A 22659-nucleotide genomic window follows, 5' to 3' on the forward strand; every position below is an offset into this window, starting at 1 on the left:
TCAGACAGTAGGCTTGAGTACACATTATAGCTATAGATGATTGCGACTCAGAGAGAGCAGCTGAGTAAAGCAACAATAATGGGGAGAGAAATGTAGCTACCGGTCTAATCTTTTAGACATAATGACATAGATGATATGGAAATAATCAGAGTTGATCAGCACAACAAATGACCACGTGTTGCAGATTTCATCACCTCTGCGAAGAAAAGTATATTCTATAAGAACTAAAACAGATTTTTGATCAAGACAATCCACACTAACATCATCTTGTAATATATCCAACATCAGAATTACACCAGCTGTCATTTTTGACTGCCATCCTGACATAAGGATCATAGTGACATGAAAATGACAGATAAGACTCACTGGATGTGCTGGAGGTACTGCCAGTCTTCCAAGTGCTTCTCTGGATTGGCCGGGCCACAGGAGGGGTTTCGGCCATGACCTGTGGGGCAGGTTCGTACACAGAACAATCCAAAGCCATGTTGGAGCCCCAGTGAAGGTTCCTCTGTAAAGGGGCGCTTATCTCCAGACCTCACAGGGAAGAGGCCAGATCAACAATAAGCATCAATCATCAACAATAAGCTAAATGTCATATATACAGTACATATATGTTCCAAAGTATTTCCATTTAAGTGTTTTACTGTAACATTATCATGATTTTATACTGGACAAAAGTATATACGCAACATGTAAAGTTTTATTTCAGTCCCATGTTTCATGAGCTGAAATAAAAGATCCCATATGCACGAAAAGCTTATTTCTCAAAAAAATGTTGCACAAATTAGTTTACATCCCTGTTAGTGAGCATTTTTCATTTGCCAAGGTAATCCATCCACCTGACAGGTGTGGTATATCAATAAGCTGATTAAACAGCATGATCATTACACAGGAGCACATTGTGCTGGGGACAATAAAAGGCTACTTTAACTTCTTCTTTGTATTTTTTTGTACCATCATATTTGAAATGCAAGAGAAAGGCTATAATGTATTACTCCAGCCCAGGTTCAATTTAGATTTTGGCCACTAGATGGCATCAGTGTATATGCACAATTTTAGACTGATCCAATGAACCATTGCATTTCTGTTCAATCAAGACTGCCCAAATGTGCCTAATTTGTTTATTAATAACTTTTCATGTTCAAAATTGTGCACTCTCCTCAAACAATAGCATGGTATTCTTTCACTGTAATAGCTACTGGAAATTGGACAGTGCAGTTAGATTAACAAGAATTTAAGCTTTCTGCCAATATCAGATATATCTATGTCCTGGGAAATGTTCTTGTTACTTACAACCTCATGCTAATTGCATTAGCCTACATTAGCTCAACCGTCCCATGAAAGGGACACCGATCCCAAAGAAGTTTAAAATGTGCAGTTTTGTCACACAACACAATGCCGCAGATGTTTCAAGTTTTGAGGGAGCGTGCAATTGGCATTCTGACTGTAGGAATGTTCACCATACTTGAGTAAAAGTAAAGATACCTTAATTGTAAATGACTCAAGTAAAGTGAAAGTCACCCAGTAAAATACTACTTGAGTAAAAGTTTAAAAGTATTTGGTTTGAAATATACTTAAGTATCAAAAGTAAATGTAATCGCTAAAATGTACTTAAGTATCAAAAGTAAAAGTATAAATAATTTCATAGTCCTTATATTAAGCAAACTAGACGGCACCGTTTTTTTGTTTTTTGTATATACGAATAACCAGGTGCACACTCCAACACTCAGACATCATTTACAAACAAAGCATTTGTGTTTAGTAAGTGTGCCATATCAGAGGCAGTAGGTATGACCAGGGAAGTTCTCTTGATAAATGTGTGAATTGGACAAATTTTCTGTCCTGCTAAGCATTCAAAATCTAAAGAGTACTTTTGGGTCTTAGGGAAAATATATGGAGTAAAAAGTACCTAATTTTCTTCAGGAATGTAGTGAAGTAAAAGTAAAGTACAGAAAAAATGACTTCAGTAGTACTTTGAAATATTTTTACTTAAGTACTTTACACAACTGATCAAATGTGACCACTAATGCTGTCTTATGGACTGACATAATTGTAGGCATAGTCAAAGAGGAAAGGCCAATAAAATACAACATTTACACTTCAGTAGCCTGATAAATGAAATGTGCAAAGTTGTCATCAAGGCAAAGGGTGGCTACTTTGAAGAATTTCAAATATAAAATATATTTGGATTTGTTTAACACTTTTTTGGTTACCACATTATTCCATGTGTTATTTCATAGTTTTGATGTCTTCACTATTATTCTACAATGTAGAAAATAGTAAAAAATTAAGAAAAACCCTGGAACGAGTAGGTGTGTCCAAACTTTTGACTGATACTGTAATTGCAGTTGAAGTGACCTATAAAATACAGTATGCTCTTGTCACATGTAGAGGCAAAGTATAGAAGAATCTCCAAATATGCCTACCAATCTCCTTCCCAAGCTTCTCCCTCTCTTTATGGCGTCTGGAAATGCTGTCTCGTAGTCTTTTCAGATTTTCCTGTGACAAAAAAATATTTTCTGAATTCATGGAGGTAGTATTTCAGATAATCATTGTACCCCCAAAAGCTAGGCCCGGGCCACAGAAAATATCTGTTTCTTGTGTTCTGCCAAGAGATATGAGTATTAACTATAATCTACTACTGTACCTGTTGATAGCGCAGAGACTGAGATCTCCTTTCCTGGTCAAACTGCCAGGTCTTGAATTCCTGCACAGCATCATCCACACTCAGGACCCCCACCTTCACTTTCTCCTGCAAGGCTATGAGCTGCCTCTGGCCTGGGGTCTTCATTCCAGCATAGGGGTCGTTGGAAGAGGAGGTGGCGGCTCTGTCACTCACAGGCCTCACTGGAGGTTTGGAGTCACATACATTGTTTACGAATTAGTGGAGAAGCTGTGATTCAGGGCAATGTGCAATACATAGAAAATAACATCTCAAGTGATGTTCAATTTGATATGTACCTGTGTTTGACGGGATTTCTCTGAGGTTCCTCTGTGGATTTGATTCTTCATTTCCCGAAAACACTGTGAAAAGCATAGTCATTCACCTGGACCTTAAATACACCACTGGTTTGGCGACTTATGCACTAGCTAATAGCTTTGGAGAACACTTGTGCTGTTCAGTCATGTACCTCTTGAGATGTAGGTCTTGGACTCCTCAGGCTCTGAAAACGTCACAGGTCTCGGGATTGGAGCTGGTGGACGGTTTAAAATGTCTGGGATATAGGTCGCATTCTCGTCCACCGTGTCATAGATTTCATCTTGAACACACATGTTGTAAGGGTCTTCCTCCTCAAACCCCTCTGGTTCTTCCACCTGGTCTCCCACCTCTTCATTCGCTGTATGCTCACCAACTTGGGCCACACCTGCATCAGGTTTCCCTTAAAAAGCCACATCATTTGTAAAAAAAAGAGTACATCCACAAGTCCAATTACAGTACAATGCAGTACAGTATTTTGTAGTGAAGTTTAGACAACTGTTGATTGCCCCTTGAGCCAGATGTGAATGCTCTGGGGACATAAACTTACCCAACCAGTTTAAATACAATGAGAACCCCATCAACCATTGAGGGCCCATAAGCAGACAATTATAGTGCATTCAGATAATATTCAGACACCATCATCAATCTACACTCAATACCCCGTAATGACAAACACAAACAGGTTTTAGAGATTTTTGCAAAGTTAATAAAAATCAAAAACGGATATATCACATTTACATTTAAGTATTCAGACCCTTAACTCAGTACTTTGCTGAAGCACCTTTGGCAGCGATTACAGCGTGGAGTCTTCTTGGGTATGATGCTACAAGCTTGGCACACCTGTATTTGGTGAGTTTCTCTCATTCTTCTCTGCAGATCCTCTCAAGCTCTAGGAGGTTGGATGGGGAGCATCGCTGCACAGCTATTTTCAGGTCTCTCCAGAGATGTTCTATTGGGTTCCATTCTGAGCTTTGGCTGGGCCCCTCAAGGACATAAAGAGACTTGTCCTGAAGCCACTCCTGCATTGTCTTGGCTGTGTGCTTAGGGTCGTTGTCCTGTTGGAAGGTGAACCTTCGCCCCAGTCTGGGGTCCTGAGTGCTCTAGAGCAGGTTTTCATCAAGGATCTGTCTGAACTTTACTCCGTTCATCTCTCCCTCGATCCTGACTAGTCTCCCAGTCCCTGCTGCTAAAAAACATCCCCACAGCATGATGCTGCCAACACCATGCTTGACCGTAGCGATGGTGCCAGGTTTCCTCCAGATGTGGTGCTTCCCATTCAGGCCAAAGAATTCAATCTTGGTTTCAACAGACCAGAGAATCTTGTTGCTCCATGGTATGAGTCTTTGTGCCTTTTGGCAAACTCCAAGCAGGCTGTCACGTGCCTTTTACTGAGGAGTGGCTTCCGTCTGGCCACTTTACCATAAAGGCCTGATTGGTGGAGTGCTGCAGAGATGGTTGTCCTTCTGAAAGGTTAGGACAACTCTGGAGCTCTGACAGAGTGACCATCGGGTTCTTGGTCACATCCCTGACCAAGGCCCTTCTCCCCGATTGCTCAGTTTGGCCAGGCGGCCAGCTCTAGGAAGAATCTTAGTGGTTCCAAATTTCTTAGATGAGATAACCTTTCAGAAGGACAACCATCTCTGCAGCTCTCCACCCATCAGGCCTTTATGGTAGAGGGGCCAGACGGAAGCCACTCCTCAGTAAGAGGCACATGACAGCCCGCTTGAAGTTTGCCGAAAGGCACCTAAAGGACTCTCAGACCATGAGAAACAAGATTCTCTGATCTGATGAAACCAAGATTGAACTCTTTGGCCTGAATTCCAAGCGTCACGTCTGGAGGAAACCTGGCACCATCCCTACGGTGAAGCATGGTGGTGGCAGCATCATTCTGTGGGGATGTTTTTCAGCGGTAGGTATTGGGAGACTAGTCAGGATCGAGGGAAAGATGAACGGAGCGAAGTACAGAGAGATCCTTGATGAAAACCTGCTCAGGACCTCAGACTGGGGCGAAGGTTCACCTTCCAACAGGACAACAACTCTAAGCACACAGCCAAGACAACGCAGAACTGGCTTCGGGACAAGTCTTTGAATGTCCTTGAGTGGCCTAGCCAGAGCCCGGACTTGAACCTGATTGATACAGGTGTGCAAAGCTTGTCATACCCAAGAAGACTCACGGTTGTAATCTCTGTCAAAAGTGCTTCAACAAAGTACAGAGTAAATCTGAATACCTACGTAAAGTCTGAATACCTACGTAAATGTGATATTTCAGTTTTTTATATGCAAAAATGTATAAAAACCTATTTTTACTTTGTCATTATAGGGCATTGTGTATAGATTGATGAGAGAAAAAAACATTGAATCAATTTTAGAATAAGGCTGTAACGTAACATAATGTGGGAAAAGTCAAGGATTCGGAATACTTTTCGAATGCACTGTTTATTGATATCAAACGATATCAATATCATATTGAATAATCGATATTGGTTCCCACCATTAGTGTTTTGTCAATTTACCTTGAAAAAAATTTCTAAGTATGATTTCTTCTGGGTTATGCGACTCTCCTAATGCCTTCTCCATGTCCTCATCTGAGGGGAATAAATATTCAAAGATAGTAGTAATCCATCATCATCGTCATCATCATCAAAGGGAAATGGTACTTCATGTAATTAATCATACATAGGTCTTCCATGTAGTCTGGGCTTAACCCCATCATGGACTCATAGATGTCTTCTTGGCACCCGGGGTTTAGGGAATACTTCATGATGATATCTCGAGAGGAGTTGGACGTGGACTCGTACACATCCTCATCTTCTTCAGCCGCGATGGACTCTTTGATATGAGACTTCAGCATGTCAGCCGTCTCCTACATACGAGATATCGTGCACATAGTCTTAGTCTTCACTAAAGATATGATTTCACAAAGTTACTACAATAAGAGCCGGTGGCTGTTATTTGAAATCATTGTTGTGCGATCCAGAGCATTTTCCCAAATTGAGATCACACTAGAGAGATACAAGATAAACACATCACTGAATGAATATACTAACAATGGACTTACCACAAAGTCGTCCATGAACTGTCTCAGGTCAGAGAAGCCGCTACTCTCTGCCAGTGTATTTGGGTAGTCTCCATTCTTATTCATCACGCTGTAGGCCTGCAAGGCACCTGGACACTGTAGCAGGACTGTGGTAAGCTTCTTCAGGCCATACTTTGCAGCAAAATGAAGCAGAGTGGGAAGCTCCTGCTTTCGCTGATCTGAGTGACAAAAGCAGACAACTGTGATCTATTCCACTTGTTATGAACGTTCTTGAAGACTCAAAACCTTCAGGATATAAGTTGAACTTGATAAAAAAAGAAATGTTCCCAAAAAAGAAATGTTCCCAATTCACCTAGAACACAGAATGTATTGACCTTTTGGACCTTGGCTCATATCTCTGGATGTCAACAAAACTCAATGGGGATAAGATTCTTGGACTCTTAGATAAAAAAATGTGGACATCATTTGATGGCATTTTTGAATATCCAGATAACATTTTTGGGTGACCAGTGGCCATGTCCCACATCACATTTTTGGATGTGCCAGATAAAAAAATTGGATGATTACAGCAGGTGAATGGTAGTTCATCGGTCATATGAAAAAAATCACATTTTGGCAACTTATTTTTCTTGAAGTGTCCCATTTATCCAATTTCGTAACCATAACTGTCTGCTTTAGGATGGATTTATATACGTTTGACTATGAACTAAGATGACTGTCAGAGTAAATTTAACGTCACAATCTGTAATTAATTTAAGGCATAATCTGTAAAAGTTCCTGTAATTAAATGACAATGCTAAAGAATTAAATAAGAAAATAACTTAAACATGGCTTTTGGGCTTGCTTACTACAACTGTACTACACTGTCATAACCCAAATTGCAAGATTGTTTTTCTTCATTCTTTATGTTTTAGTGTCTTTTGATTCTCAATATAAAGGGAATTTCAATCAACCCCCTATTTTTAAATGGAATTGACCCCAACTCTGCTTAGAGCCACTGTCTGTATTTTTTCCCCATAAAAAAAAGCAAAAACAGTTGCACCTTTCTGAAATAATTCCCTATTTCTTCTAAAATAAGTTGAAATTAAAATAATAAAATGTCTCCACTCATTGTTATTGGATTTCAACATTGCAGAGCAAATTACATTGTTGTTAACTTAAGTTATTAAAACAACTAGCATGAACAAAAGGACTAGCCAAGATAACTGCCAACAAATGCTTCTTGTGAGCTTGATGCATCTTTCTACTGGAAACATATCTAATTATTCAATGTTTGAGGGGTGCCCTCCACCAACTGTTGTTTTCAGCTCTCGCCATAGGTTATGTATGTGATTCAGATCTAGACTCTTTGCTGACCACTCCAGAACAGTCCAGCGTTTCGTTTTTTAACAATTCCAGCATGCGTTTGATGTGTTTTTGGGTTTGTTATCCTGCTGGAAGACCCACAACCTTCAACAGAGACAGTTTGCAGACATGGATTGAACATTGCACTCCAAAACAATTTTTTACGCTGCTGCTACTCTCTGTTTATCATATATGCATAGTCATTTTAACTATACATTCATGTACATACTACTTCAATTGGGCCGACCAACCAGTGCTCCCGCACATTGGCAAACCGGGCTATCTGCATTGTGTCCCGCCACCCACCACCCGCCAACCCCTCTTTTTACCCTACTGCTACTCTCTGCTCATCATATATGCATAGTCACTTTAACCATATCTACATGTACATACTACCTCAATCAGCCTGACTAACCGGTGTCTGTATGTAGCCTCGCTACTTTTATAGCCTCGCTACTGTATATAGCCTATCTTTTAACTGTTGTTTTATTTCTTTACTTACCTATTGTTCACCTAATACCTTTTTTGCACTATTGGTTAGAGCCTGTAAGTAAGCATTTCCCTGTAAGGTCTACTACACCTGTTGTATTCGGCGCACGTGACAAATAAACTTTGATTTGATTTGATAATCTGATGATTTCATGATGTCTTGCACACATTCAAGACTTCCAGTACCAGAGGCAGCAAAGCAACGCCACAGCATTATCGAACTTCCCCCATGTTTGATTGTAGGGTAGGTCTTCTTTTCTTTGAATGCTTCATTTTGCTGTTGATATACAAATCATAGAGACTCCACTGCTGAAGGAGACACAAGAAAGCCTGATTGAATTTCTCAAAAACCCACCTAAACAAGCCTAAATCCTGGGGAACATGTTCTGTGGACCAATGAAATTAGAGCTCTTTGGCAATACAGATCAGTGCTGTGTTTACTGACAAACAAATGAAGCATTCAAAGAAAATAACAACCTCCCTGCAGTCAAATATGGGGAGGTTTGATAATGCTTTGCTGGGTTGCTTTGCTGCCTCTGGTACTGGGAGCCTTGAATGCGTGCAAGACATCATGAAATCATCAGATTATCAGGTGTTTTGGAGTCCAATGTTCAACCCGGTGTCCAAAAACTGGGTCCTCATTGAAGGTTATGGGTCTTCCAGCAGGAAAACGACCCCAAACACACATCAGAAAGCACCCAGGAATGATTCAGTAAGAGATGCTGGACTGTTTTGGAGTGTCCAGCGAAGAGTCCAGATCGGAATCACATCCAAAACTTATGGCGAGATCTGAAAACAGCAGTTGGTGGAGGGCACCCTTTAAACATTGAAGAATTAGAGCAGTTTGTTGCTAAAAAGTGGGCCAAATTGCCAGTGGAAAGCTGCAGTAAACAAGAAGCATTTGTCTGTATTTATCTTGGCCAAAGGCTGTGCTAGCTCCTGGGTGGCAATAATTTTGGCAATGCCATTTATCTTTATTTTCTCAATTAAAATAGTAAACTTAAGTAAAAAAAAAAATGTAATGTTGAAAATCCAATTACAAGGTCTGATGGCCAAATGTTTAAATGTCAAATTATTTTATAAGAAATAGGGGAAAGTGCAATGGTGCCAATATATTTGGCCGCAACTGTATCACTTGATTTGAAATAATATGATTTAAAAAATGCCTAACTGAGATTAGTTGAATTGTTTGAGGAACTCCCTTTACTCTCTTGTGAAAAATCTACAACAATGTAGTGTAAGTATTCACTAGAAACTAGCTAGCACATTGTTTTTCCTTACAACAAAAACACGCATAGCAGTTTCAATAGAACTGTTAGTGTGTAGACAAGCAAATGTATCATTCCATTATATTTTCTGGTCAAAATGTAAAGCACTTACATGCAGCCATATTGTCTTTCTCGATCTGTCTGATTCCAAACACATGAAGTCCACTTGCAGGAATCCTGCCTTTTAACGAGTCTGTCAGCATATTGTCAAGTGACTCTGTGGCATTGGATGTGATATTGAATGCCTAGAAACATAGAAATGAACAACACACTATTGAAGGAAATATGTTCTAAAAAATTTAAATATACATGTTTTTTAGGTTTCCTTGAAGCTTTAGTCTGTGTGAAATGCAATGTAGCCTCCAATGAAAATGTAAACATTTGACATAACTGCAGGCAACAGGAGATGGCCTCTTAAGCCCTTTTAATGACAGTGTATTCGCCATATGTTAGCTTTCAGTCAAACTGCACAAAAATGAAACCGAAACTTAAGTTTAGGCAGTAATTCCAACTGGTTAAGGTTAGGGTTAAGGTTTGGGATAGGGTTAAAACAGAAAAAACTAAAATAGCAAAACGAGTGCTTATCACTGGGATGGAACCCCCGATGCTTGGAGCCGTAGCTTGCATTTTAAGCCCATCCCCAGCACCTTAGCTTGTTGCAAGCCTAGTAAATGGTAACAGGGACTCGCATTTGTGGCACAAATCCCATTCAAGTCATGGTACCGATATTAGCCTTTTTCATACATCATGTTCAAATCATCTAAAAGTGATTTTGTTGAGCTTCACAATGAATTTGAGATACTTTCGGATGATTTGGACAAAATTCTAATATCGGTACCAGGACTTGGATTTGGCACAAATTATAAAATGTTTGCATTTGGAAACAGTGCTATGGAAACTTAAACAAAGCATGGATTGCTGTCAAACCTTGTCCATAGACTGCTTACAGGGTTAAGAAACCAATATGTAATTTTGTATTTTGGGTGAATTATCCCTTTCAAAATCAATTATTTAGAGGTGTTGAAAACAGAGTTGTCAGTCTTCAGTATTCTGTTTTTACCCCATACTGAGCACTCTCACCTGACACATAAAATCCATGGGAGCAGCTGCAAGTTCAAGGTAACGACTGACTTCTCCCATGGCTGTGTAGTATGTTACAGGCCTCAAACAGACTGGTGAGTCGTTGCCATGCAGAGTGAGTGACATCTCTCCTGCTGGCATATCTGGTAAAGATAGCATTTACCTGGGTTAGCATTCTTTATCTACTGTACAGAATAGTGTCTGGCAAATCACTTCAAGTTATTCACATTGGTCAAAGAAATGTCCACAATAAGAATGTAATAGTGAAATAGAATAATAAGTGAAAGTGAAACAGAAGAATGGGTAAGTGGTCTAAATGTTCCTCTATAGCTTTGCTATAAAGTCTCTAAAGGTAGCCTACTTACCAGGCGCATTAACACTGATGGTGTATTCATTCTCCAAAATCCCTACAACCCGTTTTGCAGCTAAATCTTTAGAGGAAAACTCCACCTCCATTTTCAATTGGTTGTCCAGTTTATTTGAAAAGATTATGAAAATAGTTGCATGGTCCTGTAAAACATGTACAGTCATCATGGAGACATCAGATACTGGAAGAAATTGTATTCTAGGCTTAGGAGTTGGCAACAAAAAAAACTGTAATTGCAAATAAAGTTGTCCTGAGCTGATTATAATTTGAGTGTAATTTAAGGGTGTGCCTCGATATGAATCAAGAAATAATCAGACAAATTCACACACCAAAAATGATAGTAACAAAGAGGCATGGTTGTCCAATACCATACACTCCAACAACTGTTACAATTATGACAGTATCATGTACATTGCCTTCAGAAAGTATTCTTCCCCCTTGACTTACTTTGTTGTGTTGCATCCGGAATTAAAAATGTATTAAATATATATTTTTCTCGCCCATCTACACACAATACCCAATCATGACAAATTGAAAACATGTTTTTAGAAATGTTTTCAAATTTATTGAAAATGAAATATAGAAACATCTCATTTACATAAGTATTCACAACCTCGAGACGATTACAGCTGTGAGTCTTTCTAGGTAAGCCTCTAAGAGCATTGCACACCTGGATTGTACTATATTCTAAAAAAAATCTTCAAGCTCTGTCAAGTTGCTCGTTGATCGTTGCTAGACAGACATTTTCGAGTCTTGCCATAGATTCTTATATTTAGCCTTGTGTTTTAGGTTATTGTCCTGCTGAAAGGTGAATTTAAACTCCCAGTGTCTGTTGGAAAGCAGACTGAACCAGGTTTTCCTCTAGGATTTTGCCTGTGCTTAGTTCTATTCAGTTTCTTTTTATCCTAAAAACTCCCTAGTCTTTCCCGATGACAAACATATCCATAACATGATGCAGCCACCACAATGCTTGAAAATATGGCGAGTGGTACTCAGTGATGTGTTGGTTTTGCCCCAAACATAACGCTTTGTATTTAGGACATAGCCAATTTCTTTGCCACATTTTTTGCAGTTTTACTTTAGTGCGTAATTGCAAACAGGATGCATGTTTTGGAGAATTTTTTTTTCTTCTGTACAGGCTTCCTTCTTTCCACTCTGTCATTTAGGTTAGTATTGTGGACAGTGGCAACCCGTCATTCAGGGCAGGTGGAGCTGTAAGGCTCTGCCCCACCTGTTTAGCAAATAAATAAATAAACAAATGTTTTATTAAATACAGTCCCAGTCAAAAGTTTGGACACACCTAGTCATTCCAGGGTTTTTCTTTATTTTTTACTATTTTCTACATTGTAGAATAATAGTGAAGACATCACAACTATGAAACAACACATATGGAATCATGTAGTAACCAAGTGTTCAACAAATCAAAATATATGTTATATTTGAGATTCTTCAGTAGCCACCCATGGCCTTGATGACATCTTTGCACACGCTTGAATGAGTAGGTGTGTCCAAACTTTTGGTACTGTATGTACAGTGGGGAGAACAAGTATTTGATACACTGACAATTTTGCAGGTTTTCCTACTTACAAAGCATGTAGAGGTCTGTAATTTTTATCATAGGTACACTTCAACTGTGAGAGAAGGAATCTAAAACAAAAATCCAGAAAATCACATTGTATGATTTTTAAGTAATTAATTTGCATTTTATTGCATGACATAAGTATTTGATACATCAGAAAAGCAGAACTGAATATTTGGTACAGAAACCTTAGTTTGCAATTACAGAGATCATACGTTTCCTGTAGTTCTTGACCAGGTTTGCACACACTGCAGCAGGGATTTTGGCCCACTCCTCCATACAGACCTTCTCCAGATCCTTCAGGTTTCGGGGCTGTCGCTGGGCAATACGGACTTTCGGCTCCCTCCAAAGATTTTCTATTGGGTTCAGGTCTGGAGACTGGCTAGGCCACTCCAGGACCTTGAGATGCTTCTTACGGAGCCACTCCTTAGTTGCCCTGGCTGTGTGTTTTGGGTCGTTGTCATGCTGGAAGACCCAGCCACGACCCATCTTCAATGCTCTTACTGAGGGAAGGAGGTTGTTGGTCAAGATCTCGCAATACATGGCCCCATCCATCCTCCCCTCAATACGGTGCAGTCGTCCTGTCCCCTTTGCAGAAAAGCATCCCCAAAGAATGATGTTTCCACCTCCATGCTTCACGGTTGGGATGGTGTTCTTGGGGTTGTACTCATCCTTCTATTCCTCCAAACACGGCGAGTGGAGTTTAGAGCAAAAAGCTCTATTTTTGTCTCATCAGACCACATGACCTTCTCCCATTCCTCCTCTGGATCATCCAGATGGTCATTGGCAAACTTCAGACGGGCCTGGACATGCGCTGGCTTGAGCAGGGGGACCTTGCGTGCGCTGCAGGATTTTAATCCATGACGGCGTAGTGTGTTACTAATGGTTTTCTTTGAGACTGTGGTCCCAGCTCTCTTCAGGTCATTGACCAGGTCCTGCCGTGTAGTTCTGGGCTGATCCCTCACATTCCTCATGATCATTGATGCCCCACGAGGTGAGATCTTGCATGGAGCCCCAGACCGAGGGTGATTGACCGTCATCTTGAACTTCTTCCATTTTCTAATAATTGTGCCAACAGTTGTTGCCTTCTCACCAAGCTGCTTGGCTATTGTCCTGTAGCCCATCCCAGCCTTGTACAGGTCTACAATTTATCCCTGATGTCCTTACACAGCTCTCTGGTCTTGGCCATTGTGGAGAGGTTGGAGTCTGTTTGATTGAGTGTGTGGACAGGTGTCTTTTATACAGGTAACGAGTTCAAACAGGTGCAGTTAATACAGGTAATGAGTGGAGAACAGGAGGGCTTCTTAAAGAAAAACTAACAGGTCTGTGAGAGCCGGAATTCTTACTGGTTGGTAGGTGATCAAATACTTATGTCATGCAATAAAATGCAAATTAATTACTTAAAAATCATACAATGTGATTTTCTGGATTTTTGTTTTAGATTCCGTCTCTCACAGTTGAAGTGTACCTATGATAAAAATTACAGACCTCTACATGCTTTGTAAGTAGGAAAACCTGCAAAATTGGCAGTGTATCAAATACTTGTTCTCCCCACTGTATATATATTGTTGTTGCATGTTATTTTGGCATCTATTTGTGTCACATATCAGTTTGCAAACAATGTAAAAAAACAACTATGTTTTCCTTGAGTTAATAAAGCTGCATACAAACATGGTCTCTTTCTTGCGTAAGGCCGCTCCAAAATGCAGGTGTTTCAGCCTAGCTCAGTACTTCCTGTGGTGGAGGGGGCTGCCAGCGAAAGTACAGAGCATAGGCGTTGGTAATCTTCTCTAGTTGCGCAGTGATTGGCTCAGTGTTCTGTCACTCATGGGGACACTACGTCACCGCCGAATCCACAGGAAGAGCTAAGCAGTTCAAGCCCCATTGGGTGCTGTCATAGATTTACATTAGAAGTGCCCGTCCAAGAAGTCTCAAGGTCATTAGCTACAGATAAAATGACGTTAAATCACATTATATTAACCGTAGCTTTGATTAGACTGATGTCAACATCATACTTTCACAATATTAGCTAGCAAGCTAGACAAGCAGTCTGGGTCTGGGTTTAAGGATTTATAACATCCGTCTGAAAGGGTCTTATTTCCAAGCTTAAAAGGATAAACATTCACACGCAACACCATGGGCCAGAAAAGGTTAAATACATTGACCATGCTGTCAATCCATCATAACTTCTGCCGCATTCAAATCAACTGGAAACTCGGAACTGGGAAATCTCAGACTTCAATGCGTTCAAGACTACTGGGAACTCGGGGGACAAAACTAGCTTGGACTGGGAAACTACATTTTGAACGGTCATCCAACTCGGAATTCCAAGTAGGGAACGCAGGCCTCTTTCTAGAGCTACAACCTGAAGATCAGTGATGTCATGATTCAACCTTGTTTTTTTCATAGTTCCCTGTTGTCTTGAAAGCACCACAAATCCAGAGAATGTAGTAAGCTGTTAGTAGCCCATCACCCTAAGAATTTGGTCTCTCTCCCCCACAGAAGTTAGCCTAATGTTCTGACTTGGTGGTGCACATGTAGTCTATAGCCTGTTTTAGAGAAATGTCATAATCAAATATTGTAAGCTCTTTCATTGTCTGCTTATATGCCCTTGTGATTTATCCTACAGTTCTGACTTGGTGCACAGGGAGACATTTCTAAGAATGGCCCATGTTCTGAATTCTGTCACTGTACATTTCAAAAATTGCTGAACAAATAGTTTTATTAACTACTAGCTCATTAATGTCTTAATCGAAATTAGGGCTTGCCTCTTATCCGCTCATCGTTTCCCTTATGCCATGGTTTGTACATCTCAATTGTTATATTCCTTACAGTATATACTGTAGGCCTATCTCATTAGTATCTTATTCATCATTTTAGATAATGTTGGAATGATTTCATTGCTTTGCTTACTGTGTGTATTATAATTAGCTCATGTTCATTTCTTCACGAGAAGGGGATATTATATAATGTTGTTGGGTCTGTAACCATGTTTGCCAGTGACAGTCTTTTCCCATTCAAAACGTTCAGTAATAGACCCATGTAATTCCAGTTGATATTGCTAGGGTTGTTTTGTTTGCACAATACACTGTCAGTGCATCGGTATATTGTCTATAAAAGTGGATCCTCGTGATTGTATTTTCCTTCCTTTTTAGACCACATAGGCATAATAAAATGTTATGTAGTTGCTTTGCTGGCATTTTTATTAATAAAAAAAAAAAGTAACCTTTATTTAACTAGGCAAGCCAGTTAAGAACAAATTCGGATTTACAATGACGGCCTACTGGGGAACAGCGGGTTAACTGCTTTGTTCAGAACAGATTTTTACCTTGTCAGCACGGGGATTCGATCCAGCAACCTTTCGGTTACTGGCCCAACGCTTTTTAAAAAACTGGTTGAGTTGGCCTCACCAAGATTTACATGCTATATTCACCACTGATTGTGGAGTAACTACAATGTTGTTGATCCATCCTCAGTTTTCTGCTATCACAGCCATTAAACTCTTTAACTGATTGTAAAGTCACCATTGGCCTCTAGTGAAATCGCTGAGCGGTTCCCTTTCCTCTCCGGCAACTGAGTTAGGAAGGATGTCTGTATTTTTGTAGTGACTGGGTGTATTGATACACCATCCAAAGTGTAATTATTAACTTCACCATGCTCAAAGGGATATTCAATGTCTGTTTTTGTTTTATTTTTACCCATCTACCAATAGGTGCCCTTCTTTGCGAGGCATTGGAAAACCTCCCTTTTCTTTGTGGTTGAATCTGTGTTTGAAATTCACTGCTCGGCTAAGGGACATTTAACGATAATTGTATGTGTGGGGTACAGACATGAGGTAGTCATTAAAAAACGTTTTATATGACTTAAGAAAATTGTTGCTCCGGAACTTATTTAGGCTTGCCATAACAAAGGGGTTGAATACTTATTGACTGAAGACATTTCAGATATTCATTTGTAAACATTTCTAAAAACATAATTCCACTTTGACATTATGAGGTGTGTGTGTGTGTGTGTGTATGTGTGTGTGTAACGTTTTCTTCCAGGGGTGAAGGAGAGGACCAAAGTGCAGCGCGGCTAGTGTTAAACATGTTTAATAAAGAACAAGTGAAACACTACAAACAACAATACAAAATAACAAATGTGCAAAAACCGAGACAGACCTATCTGGTGCAGACAATCACAGAGACAGGAAACAAACACCCACAAAATCCCAACACAAAACAAGCCTCCTATATATGATTCTCAATCAGGGACAACGATTACCATCTGCCTCTGATTGAGAACCATATTAGGCTGGACATAGAAACAGACAAACTAGACACACAACATAGAATTCCCACCCAGCTCACGTCCTGACCAACACTAAACAAGCAAAACACATAATAACTCTGGTCAGGACGTTACAGTACCCCCCTCCTGAGGTGCGGACTCCGAACGCACCCCTACAACTCAAGAGGAGGGTCTGGGTGGGCATCTGTCCGCGGTGGCGGCTCCGGCGGTGGACGAGGACACCACTCCACCACTGTCTTTGTCCCCCTCCTTAGCGTCCTTTGAGTGGCGACCCTCGCCCACGACCTTGGCCTAAGAATCCTCCCCAAGGCCCCCACATGATTTTGGAGGTAGCTCAGGACAGAGAGGTAGCTCAGGACAGAGAGGTAGCTCAGGACAGAGGGGCAACTCCGGACAGAGGGGCAACTCCGGACAGAGGGGCAACTCCGGACAGAGTGGCAGCTCCGGACTGAGTGGCAGCTCCGGACTGAGTGGCAGCTCCGGACTGAGTGGCAGCTCCGGACTGAGTGGCAGCTCCGGACTGAGTGGCAGCTCCGGACTGAGTGGCAGCTCATGACTGAGTGGCAGCTCATGACTGAGTGGCAGCTCATGACTGTAGGGCAGCTCATGACTGTAGGGCAGCTCATGACTGTAGGGCAGCTCATGACTGTAGGGCAGCTCATGACTGTAGGGCAACTCATGACTGTAGGGCAACTCATGACTGTAGGGCAACTCATGACTGTAGGGCAACTCATGACTGTAGGGCAACTCATGACTGTAGGGCAACTCATGACTGTAGGGCAACTCATGACTGTAGGGCAACTCATGACTGTAGGGCAACTCATGACTGTAGGGCAACTCATGACCGTAGGGCAACTCATGACCGTAGGGCAACTCATGACCGTAGGGCAACTCATGACCGTAGGGCAACTCATGACCGTAGGGCAACTCATGACCGTAGGGCAGCTCATGACCGTAGGGCAGCTCATGACCGTAGGGCAGCTCATGACCGTAGGGCAGCTCATGACTGGCTGACGGCTCTGGACGCTCATGGCTGACTGACGGCTCCGGCAGATCCTGTCTGGTTGGCGGCTCTGGCAGATCCTGTCTGGTTGGCGGCTCTGGCAGATCCTGTCTGGTTGGCGGCTCTGGCAGATCCTGTCTGGTTGGCGGCCCTGGCAGATCCTGACTAACGAATGGCTCTAGCGGCTCCTGACTGACGAACGGCTCTAGCAGCTCGGGACAGACGGGCGGCTCTAACGGCTCGGGACAGACGGGCGGCTCTAACGGCGCTGGGGAGACGGATGGCTCAGATGGCGCTGGGGAGACGGATGGCTCCGATGGCGCTTGGCAGACGGATGGCTCCGATGGCGCTTGGCAGACGGCCAGCTCAGACGGCGTTGGGCAGACGGACAGTTCAGACGGCGTTGGGCAGACGGACAGTTCAGACGGCGCTGGGCAGACGGGCAGTTCAGACGGCGCTGGGCAGACGGAAGACTCTGGCCGGCTGAGACGCACTATAGGCCTGATGCGTGGTGCCGGAACTGGAGGTACCGGGCTGAGGGCACGCACCTCAGGGCGAGTGCGGGGAGGAGGAACAGGGCTCTGGAGATGCACTGGAAGCCTGGTGCGTGGTGTAGGCACTGGTGGTACTGGGCTGGGGCGGGAAGGTGGCGCCGGATATACCGGACCGTGAAGGAGGGCACGCGCTCTTGAGCACCGAGCCTCTCCATCCTTACCAGGTTGAATGGTCCCCGTAGCCCTGCCAGTGCGGCGAGGTGGAATAGCCCGCACTGGGCTATGCAGGCGAACCGGGGACACCACCTGTAAGGCTGGTGCCATGTACGCCGGCCCGAGGAGACGTACTGGAGGCCAGATATGTTGGGCCGGCTTCATGGCACCCGGCTCGATGCCCAACCTAGCCCTACCAGTGCGGCAAGGTGGAATAGCCCGCACTGGGCTAAGCACGCGTACTGGGGACACCGTGCGCTCCACCGCATAACACGGTGTCTGACCAGTACAACGCCCTCTCACTCCACGGTAAGCCCGGGGAGTTGGCTCAGGTATCCAACCCGGCTTCGCCACACTCCCCTTTATCCCCCCCCCAAGACATTTTTGGGTGAGCCTCTCGGGCTTCCGTGCTAGTCGCGTACCCTCATACCTCCGGTTCCTCTCTCCGGTTGCCTCTGCTCTCCTCGCTGCCTCCAGCTGTTCCCATGGGAGGCGATCCTTTCCAGCCAGGATCTCCTCCCATGTGTAGCAACCCTTGCCGTTTAAGACATCTTCCCATGTCCATTCCTCTGTCTGTCTCTGCTGCTGTCCGTTGCCACGCTGCTTGGTCCGGGTTTGGTGGGTGTTTCTGTAACGGTTTTCTTCCAGGGGTGAAGGAGAGGACCAAAGTGCAGCGCGGCTAGTGTTAAACATGTTTAATAAAGAACAAGTGAAACACTACAAACAACAATACAAAACAACAAATGTGCAAAAACCGAGACAGACCTATCTGGTGCAGACAATCACAGAGACAGGAAACAAACACCCACAAAATCCCAACACAAAACAAGCCTCCTATATATGATTCTCAATCAGGGACAACGATTACCATCTGCCTCTGATTGAGAACCATATTAGGCTGGACATAGAAACAGACAAACTAGACACACAACATAGAATTCCCACCCAGCTCACGTCCTGACCAACACTAAACAAGCAAAACACATAATAACTCTGGTCAGGACGTTACAGTGTGTGTGTGTGTGTGTGTGTGTGTGTGTGTGTGTGTGTGTGTGTGTGTGTGTGTGTGTGTGTGTGTGTGTGTGTGTGTGTGTGTGTGTGTGTGTGTGTGTGTGTGTGTGTAGGCCAGTGACCAAAAAATCTCAATGTAATCCATTAGAACCCATCTCTAAGTACATTGATTACTTTATTAAGCCTTTTCTGCCGTCACTCCCAGCCTATCTTCAAGATACCACAGATGTGTTGAACAAAATTAAGGAATTTAACAATATAGGTACAGCTTCCTTTTTAGTCACCATGGATGTGGAGTCTCTATACACCACCATTGAACATGAACAAGGATTGGCAGCTATGCACCATTTCTTGAGTACCCGGCCTGCGACTGAGATGCCTCCTACAGAATTCATTGTCTCACTGACTCAATGGACTCTTAATAATAACATCTTTGTCTTTCAGGACCGTATTACTAAACAGGTCAAAGGATGTGCCATGGGAGCTTGCTACAGCCCTTCCTACGCGGTTTGTACTTGGGGAAATAGGGAAATGATTTCAGTTTGGATCATTCTAATAACTAGTTCTTTGACCGGATTATATGGTGGGGACGCTATATTGATGATGTTTGCCTGTTTTGGTCCGGCTCAGAAGATGAACTTATTTCATTCCACCAATACCTTAACAGCATTAACCCTAACATCAAACTAACTATGGAGTACAGCAAGGAAAACATTCATTTTTTGGACCTTGACATCAGTAAAAATGACAAAGGTTGTTTGCACACATCAATCTTTAGGAAGCCTAAAGACGGGAATACCATTCTGAGGGCAGACAGCTTTCACCCCAAAAGGCTAAAAGAGAACATTCCATATGGCCAATTCCAAAGAGTCCGCAGAAGTTGTGATCAGGAAACAGACTACAGTGTCAAATCTGCTGAATTGGAGAACCGCTTCTTGAATCGGAGCTACAGCGCTCAGGTCCTGAAAGATGCAGGTATAAGGGCCGGATGACTTGACAGAGAGAACTTGTTGCGAAGGGGAGTGCCTCGTGATACATCAGAGAGAGTGTATTTTGTTACAAAATACAGCACTGAAGCAGAGAACATTAAAAGTATAATTAAAAATAATTGGGGAATCGTCCAAAATGATACGCTACTACGCCAAGTCTTCCCAGAGCCACCAATAATAAGCTTTAAGAGATGTCCTACCCTAAATGACAAATTAGTCCACAGCTATCTTCCTGGTGATGCTCAAAAAACTTGGTTAGACCACAAACCCAAGGGCTCTTTTAAATGCAGCCAGTGCAACCATCGCAGAAATATTGCACAGGAAAAGTATTTTGTTGACACAGCTTCTAAAATGGAGTATCACGTCAAGCATTTCATTAACTGCAAAACCACTCATGTCATCTACAGATTGGAATGTCCACAGTGCAAGATGTTCTACATAGGACGGACAATGAGAAGACCTCAAGACCGCTTAGCGGAACACAAGTATGCCATACGGGTAGGCAACGAAGACTACCCCATGGCAAGGCACTACAAGTCCTTACACCATGGCAACCCTGCCTCCCTACAAGCTATGGGTATTGATCATGTTCCGGCCTCAATTAGAAAAGGGGACTGTCTTAAACGGCTAACCCAAAGGGAAAGTTTTTGGATTTACAAATTACAGACCCTGGTTAAATTAAGATATGGATTTTTCACCTTTTCTGTAGGGTCGTGATAGGTCCATTTGCTGTCATCTGGTGGACATTTTGCTCTATTGCCCTCAGCTAAACTCAGCAAAAAAAGAAACGTCCCTTTTTCAGGACCCTGTCTTTCAAAGATAATTAATAAAAATCCAAATAACTTCACAGATCTTCATTGTAAAGGGTTTAAACACTGTTCCCCATGCTTGTTCAATGAATCGTAAACAATTCATGAACATGCACCTGTGGAACGGTCGTTAAGACACTAACAGCTTACAGACAGTAGGCAATTAAGGCCACAGTTATGAAAACTTAGGACACTAAAGAGGCCTTTCTACTGACTCTGAAAAACACCAAAAGAAAGATGCCCAGGGTCCCTGCTCATCTGCGTGAACTACAAGGCAAGCTACAAGGAGGCATGAGGACTGCAGATGTGGCCAGGGCAATAAATTGCAATGTCCGTACTGTGAGACGCCTAAGACAGCGCTACAGGGAGACAGGACGGACAGCTGATCGTCCTCGCAGTGGCAGACCACGTGTAACAACACTTGTACAGGATCAGTACATCTGAACATCACACCTGCGGGACAGGTACAGGATGGCAACAACAACTGCCCGAGTTACACCGGGAATGCATAATCCCTCCATTAGTGCTCAGACTGTCCGCAATAAGCTGAGAGTGGCTGGACTGAGGGCTTGTAGGCCTGTTGTAAGGCAGGTCCTCACCAGACATCAGACAACAACGTCGCCTATGGGCACAAACCCACCGTTGCTGGACCAGACAGGACTGGCAAAAAGTGCTCTTCACTGACGAGTCGTGGTTTTGTCTCACCAGAGGTGATGGTCGGATTCGCGTTTATCGTCGAAGGAATGAGCGTTACACCGCGGCCTGTACCCTGGAGCGGGATTGATTTGGAGGTGGAGGGTCCGTCATGGTCTGGGGTGGTGTGTCACAGCATCATCGGACTAAGCTTGTTGTCATTGCAGGCAATCTCAACGCTGTGCGTTACAGGGAAAACAGCCTCCTGCCTCATGTGGTACCCTTCCTGCAGGCTCATCCTGACATGACCCTCCAGCATGACAATGCCACCAGCCATACTGCTCGTTCTGTGCATGATTTCTTGCAAGACAGGAATGTCAGTGTTCTGCCATGGCCAGCGAAGCGTCCGGATCTCAATCCCATTGAGCACTTCTGGGATCGGAGGGCGAGGGCTAGGGCCATTCCCCCCAGAAATGTCCCGGAACTTGCAGGTGCCTTGGTGGAAGAGTAGGGTAACATCTTACAGCAAGAACTGGCAAATCTGGTGCAGTCCATGAGGAGATGCACTGCAGTACTTAATGCAGCTGGTGGCCACACCAGACACTGACTGTTACTTTTGATTTTGACCCCCCCTTTGTTCAGGGACACATTATTCAATTTCTGTTAGTCACATGTCTGTGAAACTTGTTCAGTTTGTGTCTCATTTGTTGGATCTTGTTATGTTCATAAAAATTAGACTGTTGTTGTCCATGTTTGCTGTGTACTATGGAATAGATTACTTTCCTTTTCTTGGCACTTTGCCCAGTCATATTTAAGGTTAGAAATACCTTTCTAGGCATTCTGATGCTTCTAGCTTGGAGTAAACAATGTTGATAAGATATCTACAGTATTACACTTTTTAATGTGTATAGTATTGCTTACTAGGTGTTGTCCAATCAATGTTGTAACCACTCACTCTTCTAATTAGGGCTGATTGGAAAAAGCTGTTTAAAAGAGGACATTGCATTATCATTTCTTTGTACTCCCTGATGAAGGCCATGCAGATTTTTAAAACTTTGTTTCTATTGAACATG

The 22659-nt window shown here is 42.8% G+C and overlaps 1 protein-coding gene across 3 annotated transcripts in view; it reads right to left on the reverse strand.

Annotated features, from left to right (window-relative positions):
• The window catches only part of LOC139570659 (phosphoinositide 3-kinase adapter protein 1-like), a 34302-nt gene that overhangs the window by 9089 nt on the left and 2554 nt on the right, over window positions 1-22659 (reverse strand). For all 3 annotated transcript variants that reach the window (XM_071392723.1, XM_071392725.1, XM_071392724.1), the window contains 11 exons: window positions 10564-10708; window positions 10199-10341; window positions 9231-9363; window positions 6039-6235; window positions 5657-5843; window positions 5494-5565; window positions 3132-3380; window positions 2962-3024; window positions 2648-2847; window positions 2427-2499; window positions 367-534 (listed from right to left, as the gene is read on the reverse strand). In XM_071392723.1, the coding sequence (XP_071248824.1) occupies window positions 367-534; window positions 2427-2499; window positions 2648-2847; window positions 2962-3024; window positions 3132-3380; window positions 5494-5565; window positions 5657-5843; window positions 6039-6235; window positions 9231-9363; window positions 10199-10341; window positions 10564-10708 (1630 nt within the window). The remainder of the gene's footprint in view (window positions 1-366; window positions 535-2426; window positions 2500-2647; window positions 2848-2961; window positions 3025-3131; window positions 3381-5493; window positions 5566-5656; window positions 5844-6038; window positions 6236-9230; window positions 9364-10198; window positions 10342-10563; window positions 10709-22659) is intronic.

Source organism: Salvelinus alpinus, chromosome 3 (assembly GCF_045679555.1).
Source record: "Salvelinus alpinus chromosome 3, SLU_Salpinus.1, whole genome shotgun sequence".
Taxonomy (NCBI): domain Eukaryota; kingdom Metazoa; phylum Chordata; class Actinopteri; order Salmoniformes; family Salmonidae; genus Salvelinus; species Salvelinus alpinus.